The sequence below is a fragment of the Neopelma chrysocephalum genome, unplaced genomic scaffold, assembly GCF_003984885.1.
Source record: "Neopelma chrysocephalum unplaced genomic scaffold, ASM398488v2 Primary Assembly neopelma1_61c, whole genome shotgun sequence".
In the NCBI taxonomy this organism is placed as follows: Eukaryota; Metazoa; Chordata; class Aves; order Passeriformes; family Pipridae; genus Neopelma; species Neopelma chrysocephalum.
In genome coordinates, this window is record NW_020897718.1 from 353861 (window position 1) to 373200 (window position 19340).

The 19340-nt window shown below is 37.5% G+C and overlaps 1 protein-coding gene across 7 annotated transcripts in view; it reads left to right on the forward strand.

Moving 5' to 3' along the window:
* LTBP1 (latent transforming growth factor beta binding protein 1) overlaps positions 1–19340 on the forward strand; it is a 196044-nt gene that overhangs the window by 33412 nt on the left and 143292 nt on the right. For all 7 annotated transcript variants that reach the window (XM_027682061.1, XM_027682064.1, XM_027682063.1 and 4 more), the window contains exon 4: positions 17368–17543. In XM_027682061.1, coding sequence (XP_027537862.1) covers positions 17368–17543 — 176 coding nt within the window. The remainder of the gene's footprint in view (positions 1–17367; positions 17544–19340) is intronic.

Here is a 19340-nt window from a genome sequence, read left to right on the forward strand (position 1 = left end):
TTTCATCTTTTAAGACAAAAGATTTGTCTCAGTGTATGTTACTAAACATGTCCTGAAGGCTATAGGAGTTGTGTACCTAGATTGAGGTGCAGAGTTTAGTGGGCATAACTTCCAGTTTGTTTGATTACACTATGTACAATGCATCTCTAACACAAATGGTTAAACATTACCATTTCACTTGATTATGGCATTTAAAAAATACTTGAGTAGTCTTTTATTTTCTCGTTAAATAGAAAGGGGAGGAGGAAGAGTCTTCCAGATAAAAAGAATGAAACCAAAGAGGCAATAAAAGCTGGTGATTGCCACTCATTTCTTTTTATTAAGTCTGTGGCAGCTATACTGTTGTAGATAGAAAATGTTGTGGGAAGGCTTGTTAAATGTTTCTCTTTCTACAAGTACAGTTCAAACCCAGAGCTTCTTTTTGATGGTGAGAGGAGTAGATCATAAGCTCTATGCATATTAGTTGTCAAGTTCCTTGATAAGTTGAACTTGGTGTGGCTCTACTAAGTTAGCGCTTCTTGATTATATTTCTGAAGTTCTAAAATTCCAGTGACTCACATTGGAAGTAGTTGCTATTCTGATTCAACATCCTGCTGGTACACAAAGTATAATGCAGTTATAGTAATTGAAAACAGTTTGATAACTTTCCTAACTGTATAGAAAACAGTATGCATGTGTTCTTAAAATCTTTATCTTCTTAATGTGGTAGTGCTTGCTAGAAAAGGCTTATTTGTAGATTTTTAGCATGCTTGGCACAATCTTCCAGAATTACTATTCATGCTGTACCCTTAAACGCATGCTATGAGGAGCCATAGCTGGTTTCGACTGGAGCTATATGACTCAGGTAAACAGTTTTAGAATCAGTTAAACTACAAATTACAATGATTGTCCTCTGAAAATACATAATTTTAATTGTCAAACTTGTTACAGAGAATTGAAGAAGTAATGTGTGCCTCCCTTCTAAAATTCAAATGTCAGCTCTTGGCCTTTCTGATCCTTCCTGCTCCTCCTCCTCCCATCCCTCCTATGTTTCTGGAGGACAAACCAAACCAAAACAAAGAAATCCCCAACAGATCCTGTACAGTTTAAATCAGTTGTAATCGGTATGCACTATATTTATTGTAATGGTTTTCTAAATAGTTTTTGAATTTAGTAAAATGAAATTATTGCAGTTTGCGTGCAGTTCTCAGTGTATCTGCCTCGTACAGAATTTTTTGGCATTCATAGGAACTCTATAGTCAAGAACTCAAGTGATCAGTAGGGAGGAAAAGTAGTTACGGCTGAAAGTACAGCCCAAATTTTACCCTTTGGTATGCTATTTTAAAACGTTGCTCTTTTTATCATTGTTTGTTAATTCACAGTTTCTAATAAAGCACTCAGAACTATGAAACTGCAGAGCCTCATACATTACAGAATAGCTCTAAGAACTACAGCAACTTATGCCGTAAGCTGCAGAACAGAGAATGCAAAAAAATTTAAGGGTACTTGGAAAATCAAAATATTTTCAACATCCAGATGATTAATTTCAGTAGGAAATTGCTACGTGCCCTGTACTGTGAAATTGGGTATTTTTTCAGGTGCTTGTGGGATTTTATCTTCGTTTCTGTCAAGGAAGGTTCTTCATTTTTTTCTTGGCCCAAGTGTTAAGTGCATTAGTACTGGATCAGGAGGTAAGCAGAGCTAAAAAAAACTTTTCTTTTAGAGCAAGTATGCACAGAAGATACTATTTTGGTGTAACTAGATTGCTTTAATTGTGAAAACAAGCCTCTACTATAGCTGTTTCCGTCTCCATGTATGTAGAAGTCTGTGTATGAGAAAAAGCTTCTTATAAGCTAAGAAGCAGCAGGCTGTAAGGATTATAAAAGGTCAGCCAGTCAGCTCTGCTTGTTGTTTAACTTTGTATGGTCCTAGGCATACTATGACTCTTGTGTGGGGCTTTTAACTGGTTTGGTTTTTTTTTTCCCTCCCAATCTTGTGTCTCATTTACAGACTGCAGCCCCAGTTTGTTCAGTTGTAAAGCAGAAGATTGTCATCTGCCTACTAATAGTATCAGTAGAGTCACTTATTATCCTGAGCAGTGGTAATTGGGCAAGCCGTCTCTGTGGGTAGGATGCTGATGGTATCTCCTTGTTGCTGACAGATATCCAATTTTATCCATCTTCCCTGGAAGGAGGCTGCAGATACAGAAAGTACCTGTGGATGATTCAGCCATTTCCCACTTAAGAACAGGAGCTGATCTCAAGATGTCAGGCTGCCTGGCCAGCAAGGAGCAAGGATAGATTGCAAGACTGTTGTATCTTCTACTCAACTGAAAGGGTAGAACTAGGGCCTTCATCACTCAAACCATTGTCTGTGGGTATGCACAGTGGAGCTAGGACTGTTTGCTCATTTCTCATGTGAGGATGAAGGCATTTGAACAAGTCCAAAGTAGAGTTTAAAGAACTGGAGATGAATAGTGACTGCTCCATCTTTCATTCTTTGTTCAAAAGTAGTGTGTAAGCCCAGGGATTCCAAACAGCAAAGCCTTTTCAGCATTAAATGGTGTGTAAGGGCAGGTACCTATGTTATTTATTGCTGGAGTTTCTAAAAATAGCAATGAGCAGTGAGTCCTGCCAAAGAACTCAAAGTGTTCAGAAATACTAGGCAATTACAGGAACATTTAAGTGCTGGAAACAGGAAGAATGTGCTCAGCATCATCATGACTCAAGGTAGCAAAGTGACCTGGAAATGTGTAATGTTGGTTTCATAATAGTACCCAGAGTTTTCTGAAATCCTTGTTGCTTTACTAAGAGGTGAATTTGTCTCACGTAAAACCAAGGGGCTAAATACGAGCCTCAGAAAGGTCTTTTTGGCAATAATACCGGTTACCAGAAATTCAGAGGAACAAGTTCTTCCAGGCTGCTGAGGATATGTAATTTGCAAACCAGCTGTCACTACAGAATAGGATGTTTCCAAAACAGGCTTTTATTGGTGGTCCTGAGATTGTACTATTTTACTTACATTCCTATCATGACAAATTATCTCAGTAGATTTTATTTACAAGTTGTCTATGTTTTAGTATATGCATAAGGTTGTTTGATCAGTTTTGTCATTCAACATGCATTAGCCTATGCAAATATTGTCAACAGTAAGTTTTCTGTTTTGGCAGTAGGTTGTCTCTGTCAATATCTGATTTGAAAATGCAAATTCTGATTTGTTTTATAATTGAAATACTTCTTTTAGTAACAGACTAATTTTTTTTTCTGTAGAGCCCAAAATATAGTCACATTAAGGATGGTGTTTCAGTTCTGTTGAAACCATGTTTTAATTTCTGAAAATTCTAGAATAGAATTCATCCTTGTAGAGGGTAATGCTGTACTTAAATTTGTTTTTTATTAAGTTAATAAACCTAGATATAGCAGATGGTCTTTAAAATTATAGTGTAAACCGATGAGTTTGTAGATATTAATTGTAATTCTGAGTTGTTCCTTTGTGGAATGTACATTAATTCCTTCCCCCTTGAAAATAAAGAGCATAACTGTTCTCTTTTAAATAAAAATAATTTTTAAAAAGGTATTTTCAGTTTTTAAATTTATTTTTATGTTTCTATGTTACTGTGATGCTTTAGTAACTTTAACAAACTCCAAATTGTATGTGTATATATTGATGATATTCTTTAATTAGATGTGTTTATTTTGTAATTCATTATGCATGCAGTTCAGTAACTAAATAGTATATTATTTCCAGAAGCACAGTCTGCTTTTTCTGGTTTGCTGAGCAGTCACTGGGTGTTTTAAGATAAATTAAATTAGTTTAATGTATTTAGGAGTTCAAGCATGTTTTTTTTTAAGTCATTAATGAGGAAAGAAAAAAACTCTAGCAGACATTTCAATAATGAACCATGCAAATCAAAAGAATGTGAGAAGAAGCTTCTAATTTAAGCCCTAAGGATGTAATCTCAAACACTTTATAACCTGTCCTTTTTATGGTTTAGACTTGTTGGAATGACGGTATTCAGTTTATGTTTAAAAAACATCCCTTATGCAACAGGGAGAAAAAAAATGAAGTATTGTGAAATGTGGCTTACTGTTGTGCCTGTGTATAACACAAAGCTGTAAGTCACAAGCTTTGGCAACTTATAATATACGCCTAATATATTGTACCAAAACTAAGGACTGGGACGGTATCAGAAGGCATGTATAGCAATTACAATTTCTCGAAATTAACTCTGAAAAATATTTCATATAACAAACCTGTAGTTCTAGGGAAAGCAAAACTTTACATGTAGAAAAAGAAGCAAAGTGAATTTTTGAGGAGAAATCGGAGACATCCTTAAAAACCAGAGGAATGCCTCACAGACTTCAAATTTACCAACTGCAAATAGGAAAACAAGCTATTCCTAGACCTCTGGAATGCAGTCTGGGCTTTTGGTCACAGTATTTTTATTTTTTTCAAGTAGGCAAAGTGGTTTGGAATAGGAGATTCAAGTTCTTCCAGACACTGTTGGTTCAGTCGTGTGTCAGAAATTCTTCATAACTACTTTCTTGCAGGCTGAACTTGAAGTGTAGTTGGACTTACTTTTATAATAAGGAATTAGATCACTTTCACATACTTTATTCCTGTGTGGATCATGGGCTGAAGTCAGGGATACAGTGTTCTTTAAGTTTGTTTGCATTTCACTGCCTTCCAGGGTGACAAATTTGGGGTTCAGCAACTAGAGTTTGGAACTACGAGCAATCTCTGCTTTGGCGTTCCAAGGCGGGGTAAAGACCGCTGAATGTAGCATCTATGGGTTTAAAGTCCAAAGGTGCAAAGCTGTGTTTGACAGCTAACAAAGTCCTGGGATGAAATCATGGCCAGCAAGGAAATAAATGGGAGTTCTGCCTTTGACTTGAGTGAAATCAGGATTTTATGCTGGTGTCTGGGAAAACAGATTGTATTAAAACCAGTTTAGCTGTTTTGGTATTCTTTTTGTACCAGCCTGCGAACTTCTCTGTCTCTGGAGTAAACTGTATTGCTTGGTACAGCAGGATCAGTAGTAAAATTGAGAATTTCATACAGTTTAGCTTTCATCCTTGACCTCAGTGCACTAGAAAAACTTAGACCTTCTACCTAATAATTTTAGAAATAAAATCAGTGCATCATTATGATATTAATTATAATTATAGCATTCATTGGGCTCATTAGCAGTGGAAGGGTGAGTCATTTTTCAGTTGAAATCTACACTCACCTTTAGCCCTGTATTCATAAACCTTTCTCAGAAAAAAATTATTATTATCTTTATATTATCTAGGTTTGTTTTCTGGAAGATTATTTTAACACAGTATTCAAGCAACCAATCTTTTTATAGTGGGATTAAATTAAGCAGGTAAATGAGGAAAAGACAGCCTATTTTTAAATCTAGATTCCTCATATGCTGTTTTACAACATTTCGCACAGCAATGTCAATATTTTTGTGATCTATATATGACAAGAGTTACTGTTGATGTACTGAACTTATTTTTTCTTTCTTTAATATCTGAAATTAAAAGGTATATATTGTACCTCTCTGGATTCAGGGACACTGAGCTAGTATAGGTACTCCTAAAATGCTGCTCTTCTTAAGCCTTAAAGTGATTAGTCATGTAGGTAAAATTTACCATATCTGGTCTCCATTATTAAACAATCTCATAAGTAGTGTTGTGATGGAGTTTAATTATTTTTTGTGCTGTCTCTAATAGTATAAATAAAGAATGTTGATTTTTGTTAATCTATTGTCAAGGTTCTTTTCCAAGGTTTTCTCCGCAGAGGAATTTCCCAGGTCATGAGAGTGAATAAATACTTTATTAGTTCTGTTAGATTTAGTTTGTTCTTTAGATCTACTGAAGTGAATTTTTTTACATCAGGGATCTTGTACTGACACAAAAAGGATTAGAGCTACCTTCTATTTATCTTTATTTAGACATTAGACCATGTAGGCACAAACATGCTATTTCCTTGGATGTTATTTTTCTGAAAATACATGATCATGAACACATAGTTGTAATGCATCATATGTATGCATTTTTAATGAACAAAAAGTTATATGGCTGAATTTCAACCAACAACTAAAATTCACTAACAGTTTTTTTGAATTGCTGTCATCTGATCTGCCATGAGTTTACTATCTTAATTAGAAAATATTTTTTTGTGATGTTACGTTCAAACTATTTGTACATGTATGTCGCAAGGCTTGGAAGCTCCTGACCCCAAAGTTAGACTCCTGCTAAGTGTAACTGCTTGCTGTTGACCCCCCCTTTCCCTGGTTCTGTCCACAAATGAAAACATTCCATTTTGGTGATGACTTACAACAAAGGCTAATCTTTATTGCTCAATTTTGTGGTATGAAAAAATAGATGAGTTGTTTATCTAGTTCAGCTAAGAAAGTAATTATACATTTAACTGAGATGTTAAAAGTGTTCTTGGCCTAATACAAATATTATTTCTAGATCCAAAACTTTTCACCACTCATCTTTTCACCCTGAGGGGTACAGCACAACATGTACTTCTGTTCTTGCCTTGCATCACTTCCAGACTTCCCAGATGTGGCAGGAAGCATGCCATTGTTTCATCACTTGAATTTAGGTGACTGCTGTGGAGAATTTGGGTAAACTTTGGGGTTTGAGCTTTTTTTTTTTTCCTGACTCTCCATCTTTAGGGTTGCTAAATTTTGTGGTGTAATTTAGGAAGAGCAGTCCCTGGGGTGTTTCAGGAAGTGTATCAGCCTGTAGCCAGTACTGTTGTCTCACTGCTGATTTCGTATACCAAAAAGAACTTCTGCTGATAAATACACATAATGCAGATGGAGTCTGGATTTAATCTTGAAATTTTCAAGGCTTGTTCATCATAAAGTACTATGCATGTTAATGCTTCTTGTCAAGTAAAATTAGAAAGTCTTCAGTAAATGTGATTAAGATTCTTAATGGGCAGTAATCATCCCCCCATTCAAACATGAAGACATCATTTGTTCTCATACACAAAAAGTGCCATGTGCTCACATAACACTTTGGCAAAGTCAATATCATAATACATCTGCTAGTGGTTGCTTATGTAAGAAATCAGTATGTATTACAGAGGGGGTAAAGTGCTCTGACTTGCACACCTGGCACTTCCTTTGGAGGAGAAAAGTAAGGTCTGTTAACATTTTTTTGTTGTGTTGGGAAACTGATATATTCTTTAGCATAAGGATTTCTGAGATTTTTTTTTTTCTGTGATCTCATAATTGAATTTGAGGTGTGTTCATCACCCCTTTACACTGGCATTCTTGAAAGCAATTATGATTGATCGTGTCTTGTCATAGTTCTGATTATGCAGTATGTGGAAAAAATGTTTATTTTTTATTGTAGAACTAATTGCAGTTAACTTTGAATTAAGGGTTATTTTGTATTTTTGTCATACGTTCCCTAAGGAATTTCCTCTGGGACCAGAGCCTGGCTTTTCTCTGCCTGGGCACTTCATGGGCACTCTTAGCTTTGTGAATATCAGTGCCTTTAAAAGCCTTCCTTGTTATTTTCCCTCAGCTCTTTGCACTCAGTAATGCTTTGAGTTTTATCTTTTAATCCATTTTTGTACACTGGAAACCTTCATGGGGCTGATGCTTAAGTCTCTTGGTTGGTTGGCTGCAGTCAGCATAGACATCCGTTATGTGTGTTACAAGTTCTGGTTGCTTCCGGTGCACATGGTCATATTCATTGGAGCTTGATTTCATCTACAGTCCAGGTCCTGGGAGTCCTCCTCTGTTCCTGTCTAGTCATTATTAATTGTCATGGGTTTTTTGTCTTTTCCTCCTTGTACATGAGTCTAATTTATAAACAGGTTATAAGCCTATGATGTATTCCTTATATCTGACTCCTTCTGAGCAGTTCTGTTTATACCACCAAGGTCAGACTTTTAAAATATTTTCTAGATGTAACAAGCTGTAGTGACAAAACATCTTTTGCTAATCTGTCTGCATCTATGCAAAAACTTGATGAGGTAATTACTTGCTAGTTGCATTTGTTTTTCATAATCATGAATTAATGTCAGAATATCAAGGATAGACCAAGGTTTTATGTTCTTTACTGGCACTTTTATTTAGGTGTTATATTTCTAAATGACAGATTTCTGCTTAGTTCAGACAAGGATGTAAGTGTATTCTCAGAGTGAATTTAACTTGTGTAAATATATACTTGCTAGTCTGAAAGACAAAATTACAATTGAGGGTTTACTGAACTACTGTAACAAAGTTACGTATATTTTTAAGATACTTAATTAACTGAAGCGACGTATTGCCACATCATATATGTGTTTGTAAACTTCAAACAGTTATATTGTAATTAATATATGTCCAAGAAAATTAACTGTTCTGTTCTATATATTTGCTCATTTTAAGCTTGAAACACTGTTTTATAATTTAGTATTTCTCAGTAGCCTCTTGTAAGATAAGTCTTCAAAGTATTTTTCAAATTTCAAATAAATTGCATCAATCTACTGGGCTCTTCATCTCCTGTTTTGTTTAACATGCTCAAAAATTGGAGTAGATTAGTGATGCATGGTTTTGCTTTGCAGCAACTGTGTTTATTTGCCTTTATCATATAACATCCATTGTGGGAGTTTGTTTCTGTTTTCAGTTGTCATTTCAACATGCCTTTCTAATACCAAAGTCTGTCTCATGGGCGGATAGATTAGAAAATATCACTAGTTAACGTGTCTTTTATCTGAGTAATTTTTTTTGTTACACAGTGTCAAGTGTAACATGGCATTAGTATTATGAAAACAAAAGCAATTCTTCTGTAGAAAATTTGATGTAAGACAGAGAAGGGAATAACATAAATGAATTTACTGGAGATTATGTATTGAACTGACTCATTACTCAGTTAAATAAGTTTGCTGCTGACTACTAAATGTCGTTGTGACTCAGTGCTGCAACATAATGAGTATCTGAAGGTCAATTTTTAATGCAAATACTTGTGACATAAGTCACCACTTTTTTAAAAGCTAAATTACTGAGTTTGATACTGACCAAGTATCTTATCTGACTGTAGTATTAGCAAATGCAGCATCTTGGAAAACAAAAACTACAAAGAATCCCAAAATAAACAATAAACCAATAAAAACAGGGGAACAAGAATCAGTCAGCAACATACCTGACTTTTGTGGGGTTTTTTTGTTGTGGACACACCTTTTTTTGTTGTGGAGTTTTCTTTTTTTTACCTTCTTGAACTTTGCTAGTAATTGAAGATGTGTGTATGGCTGAGAATCTGCATAAAATAACCCAGATATCAAATTAATTCATCTGGATTTGTGAAGAGCATCACTGGCTAAGTGTTGGTGAAAGTGTGCATGAGATAATGAATAATTTGTAGCTCCTAGTTGTTCGTTTGGTTCATGGTGAAAAGGGAAGTTTGTGAATTGCTGTTACTGTGAGACTTACAGACTCATGGCTGTTTTGTGTTCATCATTGTCTCATATAAGATTTTTCTAGCCTTTATGCATACTCTTTCCTTTAGTGTTTGTTTACTTTGAGGATACTTAAGACTTAATACTCTAAGAAGATTTTTTTTTTTTTAAATTTACATCACTTGTATCTTGATGTCACTTCGGGAGCAGGGTGGAACAAACTTTCTGTATTTGTTCTAAGGAAAAGATGTACCAGGCAAGCTTTCCTTTTTTTTCCACAGAGAGAATTACTATTTATAATTTAATATTCTTCAAATTTAATCTTTGAATGCTCTATTATATGAGGAATGCTTGCTTACTGTTGCATAACTTGCCAGAACTGTAGCTTCCTTCAGGTTGTGTGACTGAGCATCTGTATTTTTGCTTTGTATCTGAATATGTAACCAGAAGATGTATTTCTTTACCTTAAGACCTCTTTCTGCTTTTTGACATCTAGGAAATGAAACATTGCTTGTGATTCTGGAAGACTCAGTGTACATCTTTAGAAACCTGAAAGAATATTCGTAATCTGCCTGTTTCAGTTTCTGTGTTATGTGAAACATGGAATATATCAATGTTTTGCTAAGTTTTCAGTGTTGTGTCACAGAGCTTTTGTTTAGTTACTAGACCAGCTTATGCTGGCAAAAGGATTGTGACCAATGAGCAATTCAGTTGAGTCTGGAAATACAGGGCTAGCTTTATTAGTGAACACTTAAGAGTTATATGATCCCTGAAAGTGTCTTGAACAAGGATTTCACCACAGAAATTGTATATAAGATGAGCAAAACTGGTACTTGTGTATAAAAGTTTCTTTCACATTTCTGTGTGTACCTCTATAAACAATTTTGATTTCCTGTTTACCCTTTATCTTGTTGTACGTTAAATATCTTTATTAGGATTTGTTGTACTTGTGGTATTACCTAATTTACAAACCAAATCAATTGGATGATGATCAAAAAAGATCTTGTCTATACTGTAAAGAACATTGTAACCCTTTAAAAGGGTAAAAAAGGTAAGAATTAATAACTTAAAGGTATTGTTTTAAAACAAATTAGTCACATCCAAACATCATATTAGTCATATCCAAACCATATCTTTGCAAAATTTTGCCGGGGGAAAATGTATTGCAGAAGTAAAAAGTCAAGGCAGTTTTATAATTAAGATATGAATGCAACACTGGTTGTTTTAGGGTAGGCAGATCTCCATGCTTGTTTTGCAGGGTTTACACCGTATTTCAGGGACAGGGCTTTTAAATATGCATTAAAAATACATATACGTACATAAAATCAATTTTATGCAGAATTTTTGCAATGAAGAAAGAAGAGCTGAACGCTTCTTCTCTTTCATCTCTTGTGACTGGTAAGACCTTATGAAATAGGCCATACTTGATTAATGTTAGGTATGATAATGTAAAAGGCTTTGAAGAAATCCCATCTGTTCATCGTCAGCGGGGAAGTTAAACTTTTTCATGTATCTTAAAAAATATATGTCAGAGAAGCAGTGGAATGAGGAAACAGCTGGCAAAGGTCAGGCTGAGCCAGCAACTGAATTTTAATAACTTACAGGGTGTGCGTGGGGGGATTTAGTTCTATTTTCATGCCTTTTGAACTAGCCTGTATATTTTCTTTACTATCTCATAGTTTTAGAAAATACTGGTTTTCTTCTCCTTTTGACTTTTCATTGTGACTTTGAGAGGAGGTAGTGAAGAAGGTATTAATTTGTACGCTTGCACGAAACAACAGTGTTAGCAATTCCTATTTTTTATAAGTGTTGCTAGCTACGACCTAAGCATGGCACCATCAGACTTACAGTAAATAAAATAAAGTAGCCTGAATAAGGCTCATCTGAGTCTACACAGTACTTCTCATGCCAAATGTCGCTGGTCTCATTTCTTCTTGCCAGCGTTACTCTGATACATCACATTCCTTGCTTGCTTTTATCAAGCAAGAGAGCTTTCTTTCACATAATAGCTGCAAATGTTTCTTCTCCCTCTGTAGTGCTCTTGTAACTTTATTAGTATTTATCACCTTGGTTGTTTGTTGAAGATGCAGCTAGACACTTGTCTGCCTAATTTATACTTCAGGAATAGAAAGTTTTCATCATTTTTATTAAGTTGATATCAGTTTTGACTGTCTAATTAAAAACTACCAGATCAGCCTGTGTAATGCAAAAATCTTGTTTAGTCTTGTCCATTTAATTAAAAACTTAAAGATTGGAACTGTTACTTGCATCTTTTTAGCTAGTGTTACGGGAAGCTTTAGTAGTACTTGAATATTTTGTATTTCAGGAATGCCCACGGGTTCTATTGAGTTGTGTAGTGTTCAAATGTGCAATAAGCAATATGCTAAAGTTGGGAAGCCATAAAATACCTTCACACTTGTGACAGTTGTTATTAGTAGATGAGAGTTATTTATCTTTTAATGTTAAGTAGAGTTGCCATGAATTGATGAATATGCCTTTAATTTCTTTGTTTTAAATAATTAAACCCTGGTTTAGAGTGTCTGTGACCTACTTTGAGCATACTCTTGTGGACTGTGGTAGCAAGAGGACACTTGGCTATTCTTAGAGGCCTTGAATCTTGAGCGGTGTTGAGGAAATTAGTCTATTCTGCTACTTATTTATTTGGATATTCCAACACTAGGAATAAATGAGAACACTCCATTCAGTGCCTAGCGTTGCTACCCTAGTGTACTCTGAACACAGGATAACCTGCCTGAGCCATTTGCCTTGGGACAGCTAAATGAATCTGAGCATAGTAGCAGGCTTGGCTTCTGTTTTGTGCCAGGGCCCCTAGCCAATGAGCCCAGTAGAATTCATATCTTAGAAGTCTTGCAGCACTGAAGGACCTCATGATATAGGAAGAAAAAAAATCCATGTCTTTTGTTAGCAGCTCTGCCAAAGTCCTTGAAAAGTTATGTGACTGATCTCATACTGCTCCCATAGAATAATTAGAGGAGTATCCTTGATTCAAGTGGAAGATGCAGTATCTCAGGTATGCAGTATCCGTTGGATTATGGGCTAACATCTCTAAGAACTAGATTATGTTGTGAAGAATCTGAATAGCAAAAGAGCAGCCAGAACAGAAGGATCTTGCTAATGTTTTGATGTTTGAGCATGTCAGCTCCTACTGGAACTGCACTTCTGGTGAGCAAGACCAGTCAAGCTGGTCTGATGCCTGGCAAAACCCTGCTGCCAATTAGCTGACATGCACAGTCACAGCAGATGTCCGATACTGGGCAATGTCTAAACACTTGGAATGTTCTCGTGTGTACCTGTACTCAGGATCTTTGGTAGTTATCCATCGAGATCATCAAAACTGAGCACAAATGTGTAAGAAAAAGCATCTAGACAAGTCTTAACTTTGGTTTCATGTGACTATTGTAAGGATATACCTTGATTCAAGAATAAGTGGTTTAGTCTATATTGAAATGAGGATTAACAATTCTCATCACATGAAGGTGGTGTTTTGTTTTTTTTTAAAGAACTGGAGTTTCTAGAATAATGATTACAGCTTTCCCGTTTACTACTGAGTAAGCCACTCTACTGCAAAACAAACTTACTTTTTTACAATTTTAACAGTAATTCATTAACATTAGTATTTAATGCAAACTAAATTATGGAAGAAAATTACAATACCTGAGAAGGAAGGCAGAGGCAACTCTTATAAATTCTGGTGGTTAAGCTTTCAGCATCCAACATATGGCATTCATAGTTTTGGAGTGGCATGGTGTGTTGTTGGGTTTTTTAAATTATTTTTTTGAATTTTATTACAATTTCAAGTTTTATGATAGAATTTACTGTAGGTTGAGAGTGTGACTGGATATGTGGCAATATAAATGGTGATAATAAAAGTAAAAGGACCTTATAATATCAATCAAGGAAGACCTTTTTGAACATACGAAGTTTGGGGCAGCCTTGGCTACAGCGACCATGAGATTGTGGAGTTCAGTATCTTGCATGAATGAAGCAGGGCAGCAATTAAGTTTGCAACCCTGGTCTTCAGGAAAGTTAACTTCAGGGACCATCTTGGAGGAATCTCAGGGGAACGTGCCTGCAGGGAAGAAGGATCCAAGAGAGGTAGTCAGTAGTTAAGCACTACTTGCTCCAGCCTCAAAACTGGTGCATCCTGATGAGCAAGAAATTGAGCAAAGGGGGCAAGAGACCTGTGTGGATGAACAAGGAGCTCCTGCCAATACTCAGGGACAAGGAGATTCACAGGAAGCAGGGACAGACCACTTATAACAAATATAGAGATGTCAGAGTATGCAGAATGCAACAAGGAAGGTCAAGGCCCATCTGGAATTAAAAATCTGACCAAGGATATCAAGTATAGGAAGAAAGCCGTCTTCAAATGCTTCAATAACAAAAGGAAGACTAAGGAAAATGTAGGCCTGTTACTGAATGGAGCAGGGACTCTGGTGAGAGAGGATGCAGAGAAAGCAGAGTTACTGAACACCTTCTGTCCATCAGTCTTCACTGAGAAGACCAGCCCTTAGCAATCTCCGACCCAGGAGACCAGGGAAAGGGAATGGTAGAAAGAAGTTTTTTTCTTGGTCAAAGAGGATTGGGTTAGAGATCACCTAGGCAAACTTGATATCTCCAAGTCTGTGAGCGATGATGGGATGCATCTACAGGAGTGCTGAGGGAGGTGGCAGACACCATAACTAGGTCACTCATGATCAACTTCGTAAGGTCATGGCAGTCGGGAGAGGTGCTTGAGGACTAGAGAAGAACAAATGTCACCCCGGTCTTCAAAAAGGGCAAAAAAAGAGCACCCAGGGAACAATTGGCTAGTCAAACTCACCTTAATCTCTGGAAAGGTAAAGGAGTGCCTCATTCTGGAGTCCATCTTTAAGCACATGGAAGACAAGAAGGTGATCAGGAGTAGTTGACATGGATTCGGTAAAGGTAAATCATGCTTGACCAACTCGATTGTCTTCTACAATCACAAATCTACCTGAATGGATGAGGGGAGAGGAGTGAATATTGTCTACCTGGACTTCAGCAAGGCTTTCGACACTGTCTCTCACAGCATCCTCAGGCAAATTTGGGAAGTGTGGACTGGATTGAGTGGACAGTGAGCTGGATTGAGAACTGGCTGAATGGCAGATCCTGGAGGGTCATTGTCAGTGGCACAGGGTTTGGTTTGGGGCCTGTCACTGGTGGTGTCCAACAAGGTTCGATACTGGGTCCAGTATTGTTCACTTATTCATCATTGACTTGAATGAAGGGGTAGATGCCTCTTCAGCAAATTCACTGGTGACACGAAACTGGGAGGAGTGGCCAATACCCTGGAGTGCTGTGCAGAAGGATCCTGGCAGGTTGGAGGGATGGGCAGAGAACAACTGTCTGAAGTCCAACTAAGGCAAATCAGGGTCCTGTATCTGGGGAAGAATAAAACTCCCCACACCAGTACAGGCTGGGGGCTGACCTGCTGGAAAGCAGCTCTGTGGAGAAGGATCTGGGGGTCCTGGTGGACCACAAGCTGTCCCTGAGCCAGCAGTGTGCCCTTATGGACAAGAAGGCCAATCGTATCATGGGGTGCATTAGGAAAAGCATTGCAAACAGATTGAGAGAGGTGATCCTGGACCTCTTTTCAGCTCTAGTGAAGCCCCATCTGGGGTACTGTATCCAGTTCTGAGCTCCTCAGTACAACAAAGACTCAAAGCTCCTGGAGCTGGTCCAGCAAAGGAAGACAAAGATGATTAGGGGACTGCTAATCAGGGATGATTGGAAGACCCTGCTTGGAAGACCCTGCTTGAGTAGTGAGATTGGACCAATTGACCCCACCAGTGGTTCCTTCCAACCTTAACCATTCTGGGACTCTCTAATGCTTTACAACATGTTATAGCCTTATCAAAAAACATTCATCCACTTAAGTGGCAGCATCTTTGTCTAGTATTTTGAGCTCTGTTGTCAGGGCCTCCTTATACATTCAGTATAGATATGCACACCCAAGAACAGAAATGGATGTCCTTCAACCTAGGCATCAGATAACATCTGTTAGATAAACCAGGTTGTGTTGGAATGATTGCATTGACTCTAAAGAAATGAAATTCGTTGGTAAGCAGTACTGAAGACAGCAATTTCAGCTTTATCTTAGGCTGAGGGCTTCCTGGTGATACTTCTTAGCAGACTGTTTTGAATTCTGAGCCTGACCTCCAAGGTCCCTTAAGCCTCTCTTTGATCTGTTGGTAGGAAACCTCAAGACAGCATAGAAAGGACAGTACTCTTTCTTAGTCTGAGGAAAGGAGTTTTACTGAATGTAATGAGACTGTGTAAGTACTGTATTAAAAAAAAAATGACTTGGAGACAGCAGTTGTGTTTCTGTTCTACTTAGGAGTCACAGAATGTCACTGTTAATGAATGCTCTTTTTCTCAAACTGATCCAAGTTAATAAGAGCATCTTTTGTAGGACAAAACCCCATTGTTTTTTCTAACCACAAATCCATTTGCTACAGCAGTTACTAAGCATCTTGAATAACATGACCAAGGAACTAGGCATTGCTTTGGAGATAAGGGCTGGCTCAGACTCCACATATTGGAAAACAATGCAGTAGTCATCTAACTTCTTAGCTAAAACTCAGCAGTCTCACTGCTGTGGGAAGTGCTGCTCAACTGTCCTGTATGATATAGGGCTCATGAGTTACTCTCAGAGGACAGTTATTTACCCTGCAGAACTGTGGCTCTGAGGGATGGTTGTTACAAATCCCATAGCTTTCCTGCTTTTCCATTTTTGGAGACCAAACTAATTACAGACCCTCAGAGAATAAAGTGAGGGAGGTTTACACCATCCCACTCTTTATGCCTTCATTTGAGCAAAGGACAATGTAGTCCTAATAGCCACTCTTACTGGGTTAGTAATTGATACTACTCTTTGAGTAACGTGTGTCTTTACAATCTGATGTATGCTAGCTATGACCTCTCAAAGGCATGCTATTAGTAGGTTTGCTACTTGAAAGTGTGCTATTACTTGCTAGGCAGTGGGATTCTGCACTGTCCAGGGCCCAAAGTAGCTTGCAGTTTCATTGCATGTGCTAAGAGCTACCCAATCTGCTGCCTTATTTATTACTGGGTAGCACTGTGGAAGAGTGAAGGCCGGTTTGTTAGTGAAAAAGTGATTCCTACTGCTAATGGTGGCTAAATAACCATGGGGTTTTTGATAGGGAGAGAAGGGAATTGTTACTGGAAGTTGGCAAGGCCTTATGCAGTGAGAAGCTGAGGTCATAGGAATCTAACAATATGCGTAAGGAACTGGGGTTGGCAGTGAGGGAATCTGTGAGCTCATCATAGGAATCATCTTGTTTAACAGGAAGGAGAAATAGTTTTGCCATTAAGGGAAGCTGTGTGGTTATGGGACATTTGTCAGAGATGTTCAATAGTGCAGGCAAAGAAAGTGGCTGGGGAAAGTAATGTGACTCTGGGAAACAGATAGATGTGATGACGTGGGAAACAGACTGAAGAAGGGGAAGAGGAGCAGTGCTCAGGGTTTCTGGGAACAGAGGGAGAAAGTCAGCTGGGTTTAGGTTCTACTTAAATATACCTGGTGTGAATTGACAATTTTGAGAAATTGAGAAAGGTTTGAATGCACTGCTGCTCTGTGTGTTAATGAAGTTGAGCTGCAACTCATGTTTTTGAGCAGGGCTTTATCCTATTCCTTCATTTTTGCTGAACTGTCCATGATATTTCTCTTGCCATGTAAAAAAAGGAAGTGATATAATCCCTGTAGTCTTTATTTGTTAGGTGTTTGTTGAGCTGACAAGACAATGAATGCAAAGTGCATAGAAAATCAGCTGCTTACTCGGAAGCTAGTAACTTTCACAAACTGTATTTTGAGAACTTGGAGTACAGATGAATTTGTCTGCAGTTTTTTTACCAGTAGTTTCGAAGTCTAATTTATTAATTCTTACATAATTCTGTCTTTTCTGTCTTTTCTATCTTTTTCCAAAACAGGATGATACCCCTTTCGTCTCAGACACTGATGATGAATCTTCATCATGGCCAAACACAGGAATATGTGATTAAACCCAAATACTATCCAGTAAAAAAAGTGATTTCAGGAGAACAGTCCACCGAGGGCTCATTACCACTGAGACTGGGCCAGGATCAACCTGCGTCATCTTTTCGATGTGAGTACAACTACAAAAAGCATACTTCCTTCTTTCCTCCCACAAAGCCCTCACCCCAGTTTTTAAGATCTTGAAATTTTCTGCACTAACACTTCAAGACAGAGAAAGGTTAAAATAATTATACGTGAGAATTCTTAGATTAGCAAATGCTCCAACATTCTGCATTTTGTGGAGAAGCAAAACAGATTTCCTGGATTCTCAGCTGGGATTTCATCATGCTGTTTCTAGTTGATAGTTTTTCCTTCAGATAAAAGGTGCTTTGTGAACACTTTGCTAGAATAGGCATAACTATGAGTGTATTCACTGTCAGTATGATGGATACCCTTTCTGGAAAGCTGGAGTCCAGAATTGTGGTCTGATTGGTGACTATTTTTCTCTATATTTAATTATGTGTTTATGAACTTCTGCACAGTATGGAGGCTGCATGAGGGTTTCTGCTTCATATTTATTAAAAAAGGATTGTGTAGGTGCCCAGCTTGTGGCCTTGGCTCATGCCCCATTGTGTGGGGAGCTTGACGACAATTTTTGGCTTAGAAGATGAAGAGCTTGATGAATTATGGATTAGGTATTACAGAGCGTCTGCTGGCTTGATTTGAAGAAAAGTTCCTGCAGTTAAATAGTGAACTGATTAACATTGAGACCTTAAGGTACTTGCAGTCTCCTGACAGATTTCCTCTGCTGTAGCACAGAGAATTATGTTCTGCTGAGGTTTTAGGGAAGAGCCTTTACTTCTAAATCTTTAAATAGAATTTCTTTGTGTATCTTTGCATTTCTGTATTGCACATCTTTATGGTCTGTCCATTTATACTGAAATTCAACTCCCTGCTTCCTTTTTCTCAAGTGTAAGTTCATAGATGGTAAATGAGAATATTGGCTCTAATGAGAAGAACAGTGGGCAGCTGGAGGTCTTTCAATTAACATTTTCAGAGTAGTGAAGTATGCTTCTTGCAAAGCACTACCTCCCTTTCTCAGAAGCATCAGAAAGATATTTAATCACACTGTCAACGTGAACTAGTAATCCCATTTTCAATTAAGATGATATTGCTTTTCTTCCAATTAGCAGCAGTTTTCCTTAAAAAAATATTAGTGGCCACCGGGATTGAATTGTGTTCCTCACTTCTGACTCTTGCTACTCAGAGTATACGAATTCCAGGTTGTATAGTACTCCAGTATTTGAAGTGACTGTTCCTGGTTGGATTCTGGCCAAAAAATTCTTCCCTTTTGCCCCCATTTTTCAGGCTGTTTGATTTAGTCTACCTTAGATACACTCAGTGTTAATTGCAACTACCAGGCTGCCACTAAATTAATAGGTTCTGTGAGGTTTTTTTCCTCTATAGTAGCATAAGGAGATAACTCCATCCAGCTGTTCGACAAAGGAGCCAGTGCTTCCACCTTTTTCTAGCTTACTGGAGCTCCACTGTTAATTACAGTATTCTGAGGGACATGACTAGGAGAAGGAAAACCAGGAGCTAAAGAAAAAGAGTATTTTTTGTCAAATTCTAAGAAACCCCTCAGTTAGCAGTGCTTTAGTAAAACATTCTACCCTTATTGAAAAGCTTATGAGTCCTAAAACAGTCAGAGGACGGGTAGTTAAAACAGATCTTATCAGTTACGAGCTGATAAGATCAGCCATGACTTAAGTGTTGACTTAGAGGTAAAATGCAGGGCTAGATGTAAGGCTATTTAGATAGTGTTGAAATTTCTGATACTGGACTCTTCAGCAGCCTAAAAAGGTCATATTACCTGTTTTGCCTCCACTTCTACATCTGTGAGGTGCGAGTCAGTGATGGCAACTTC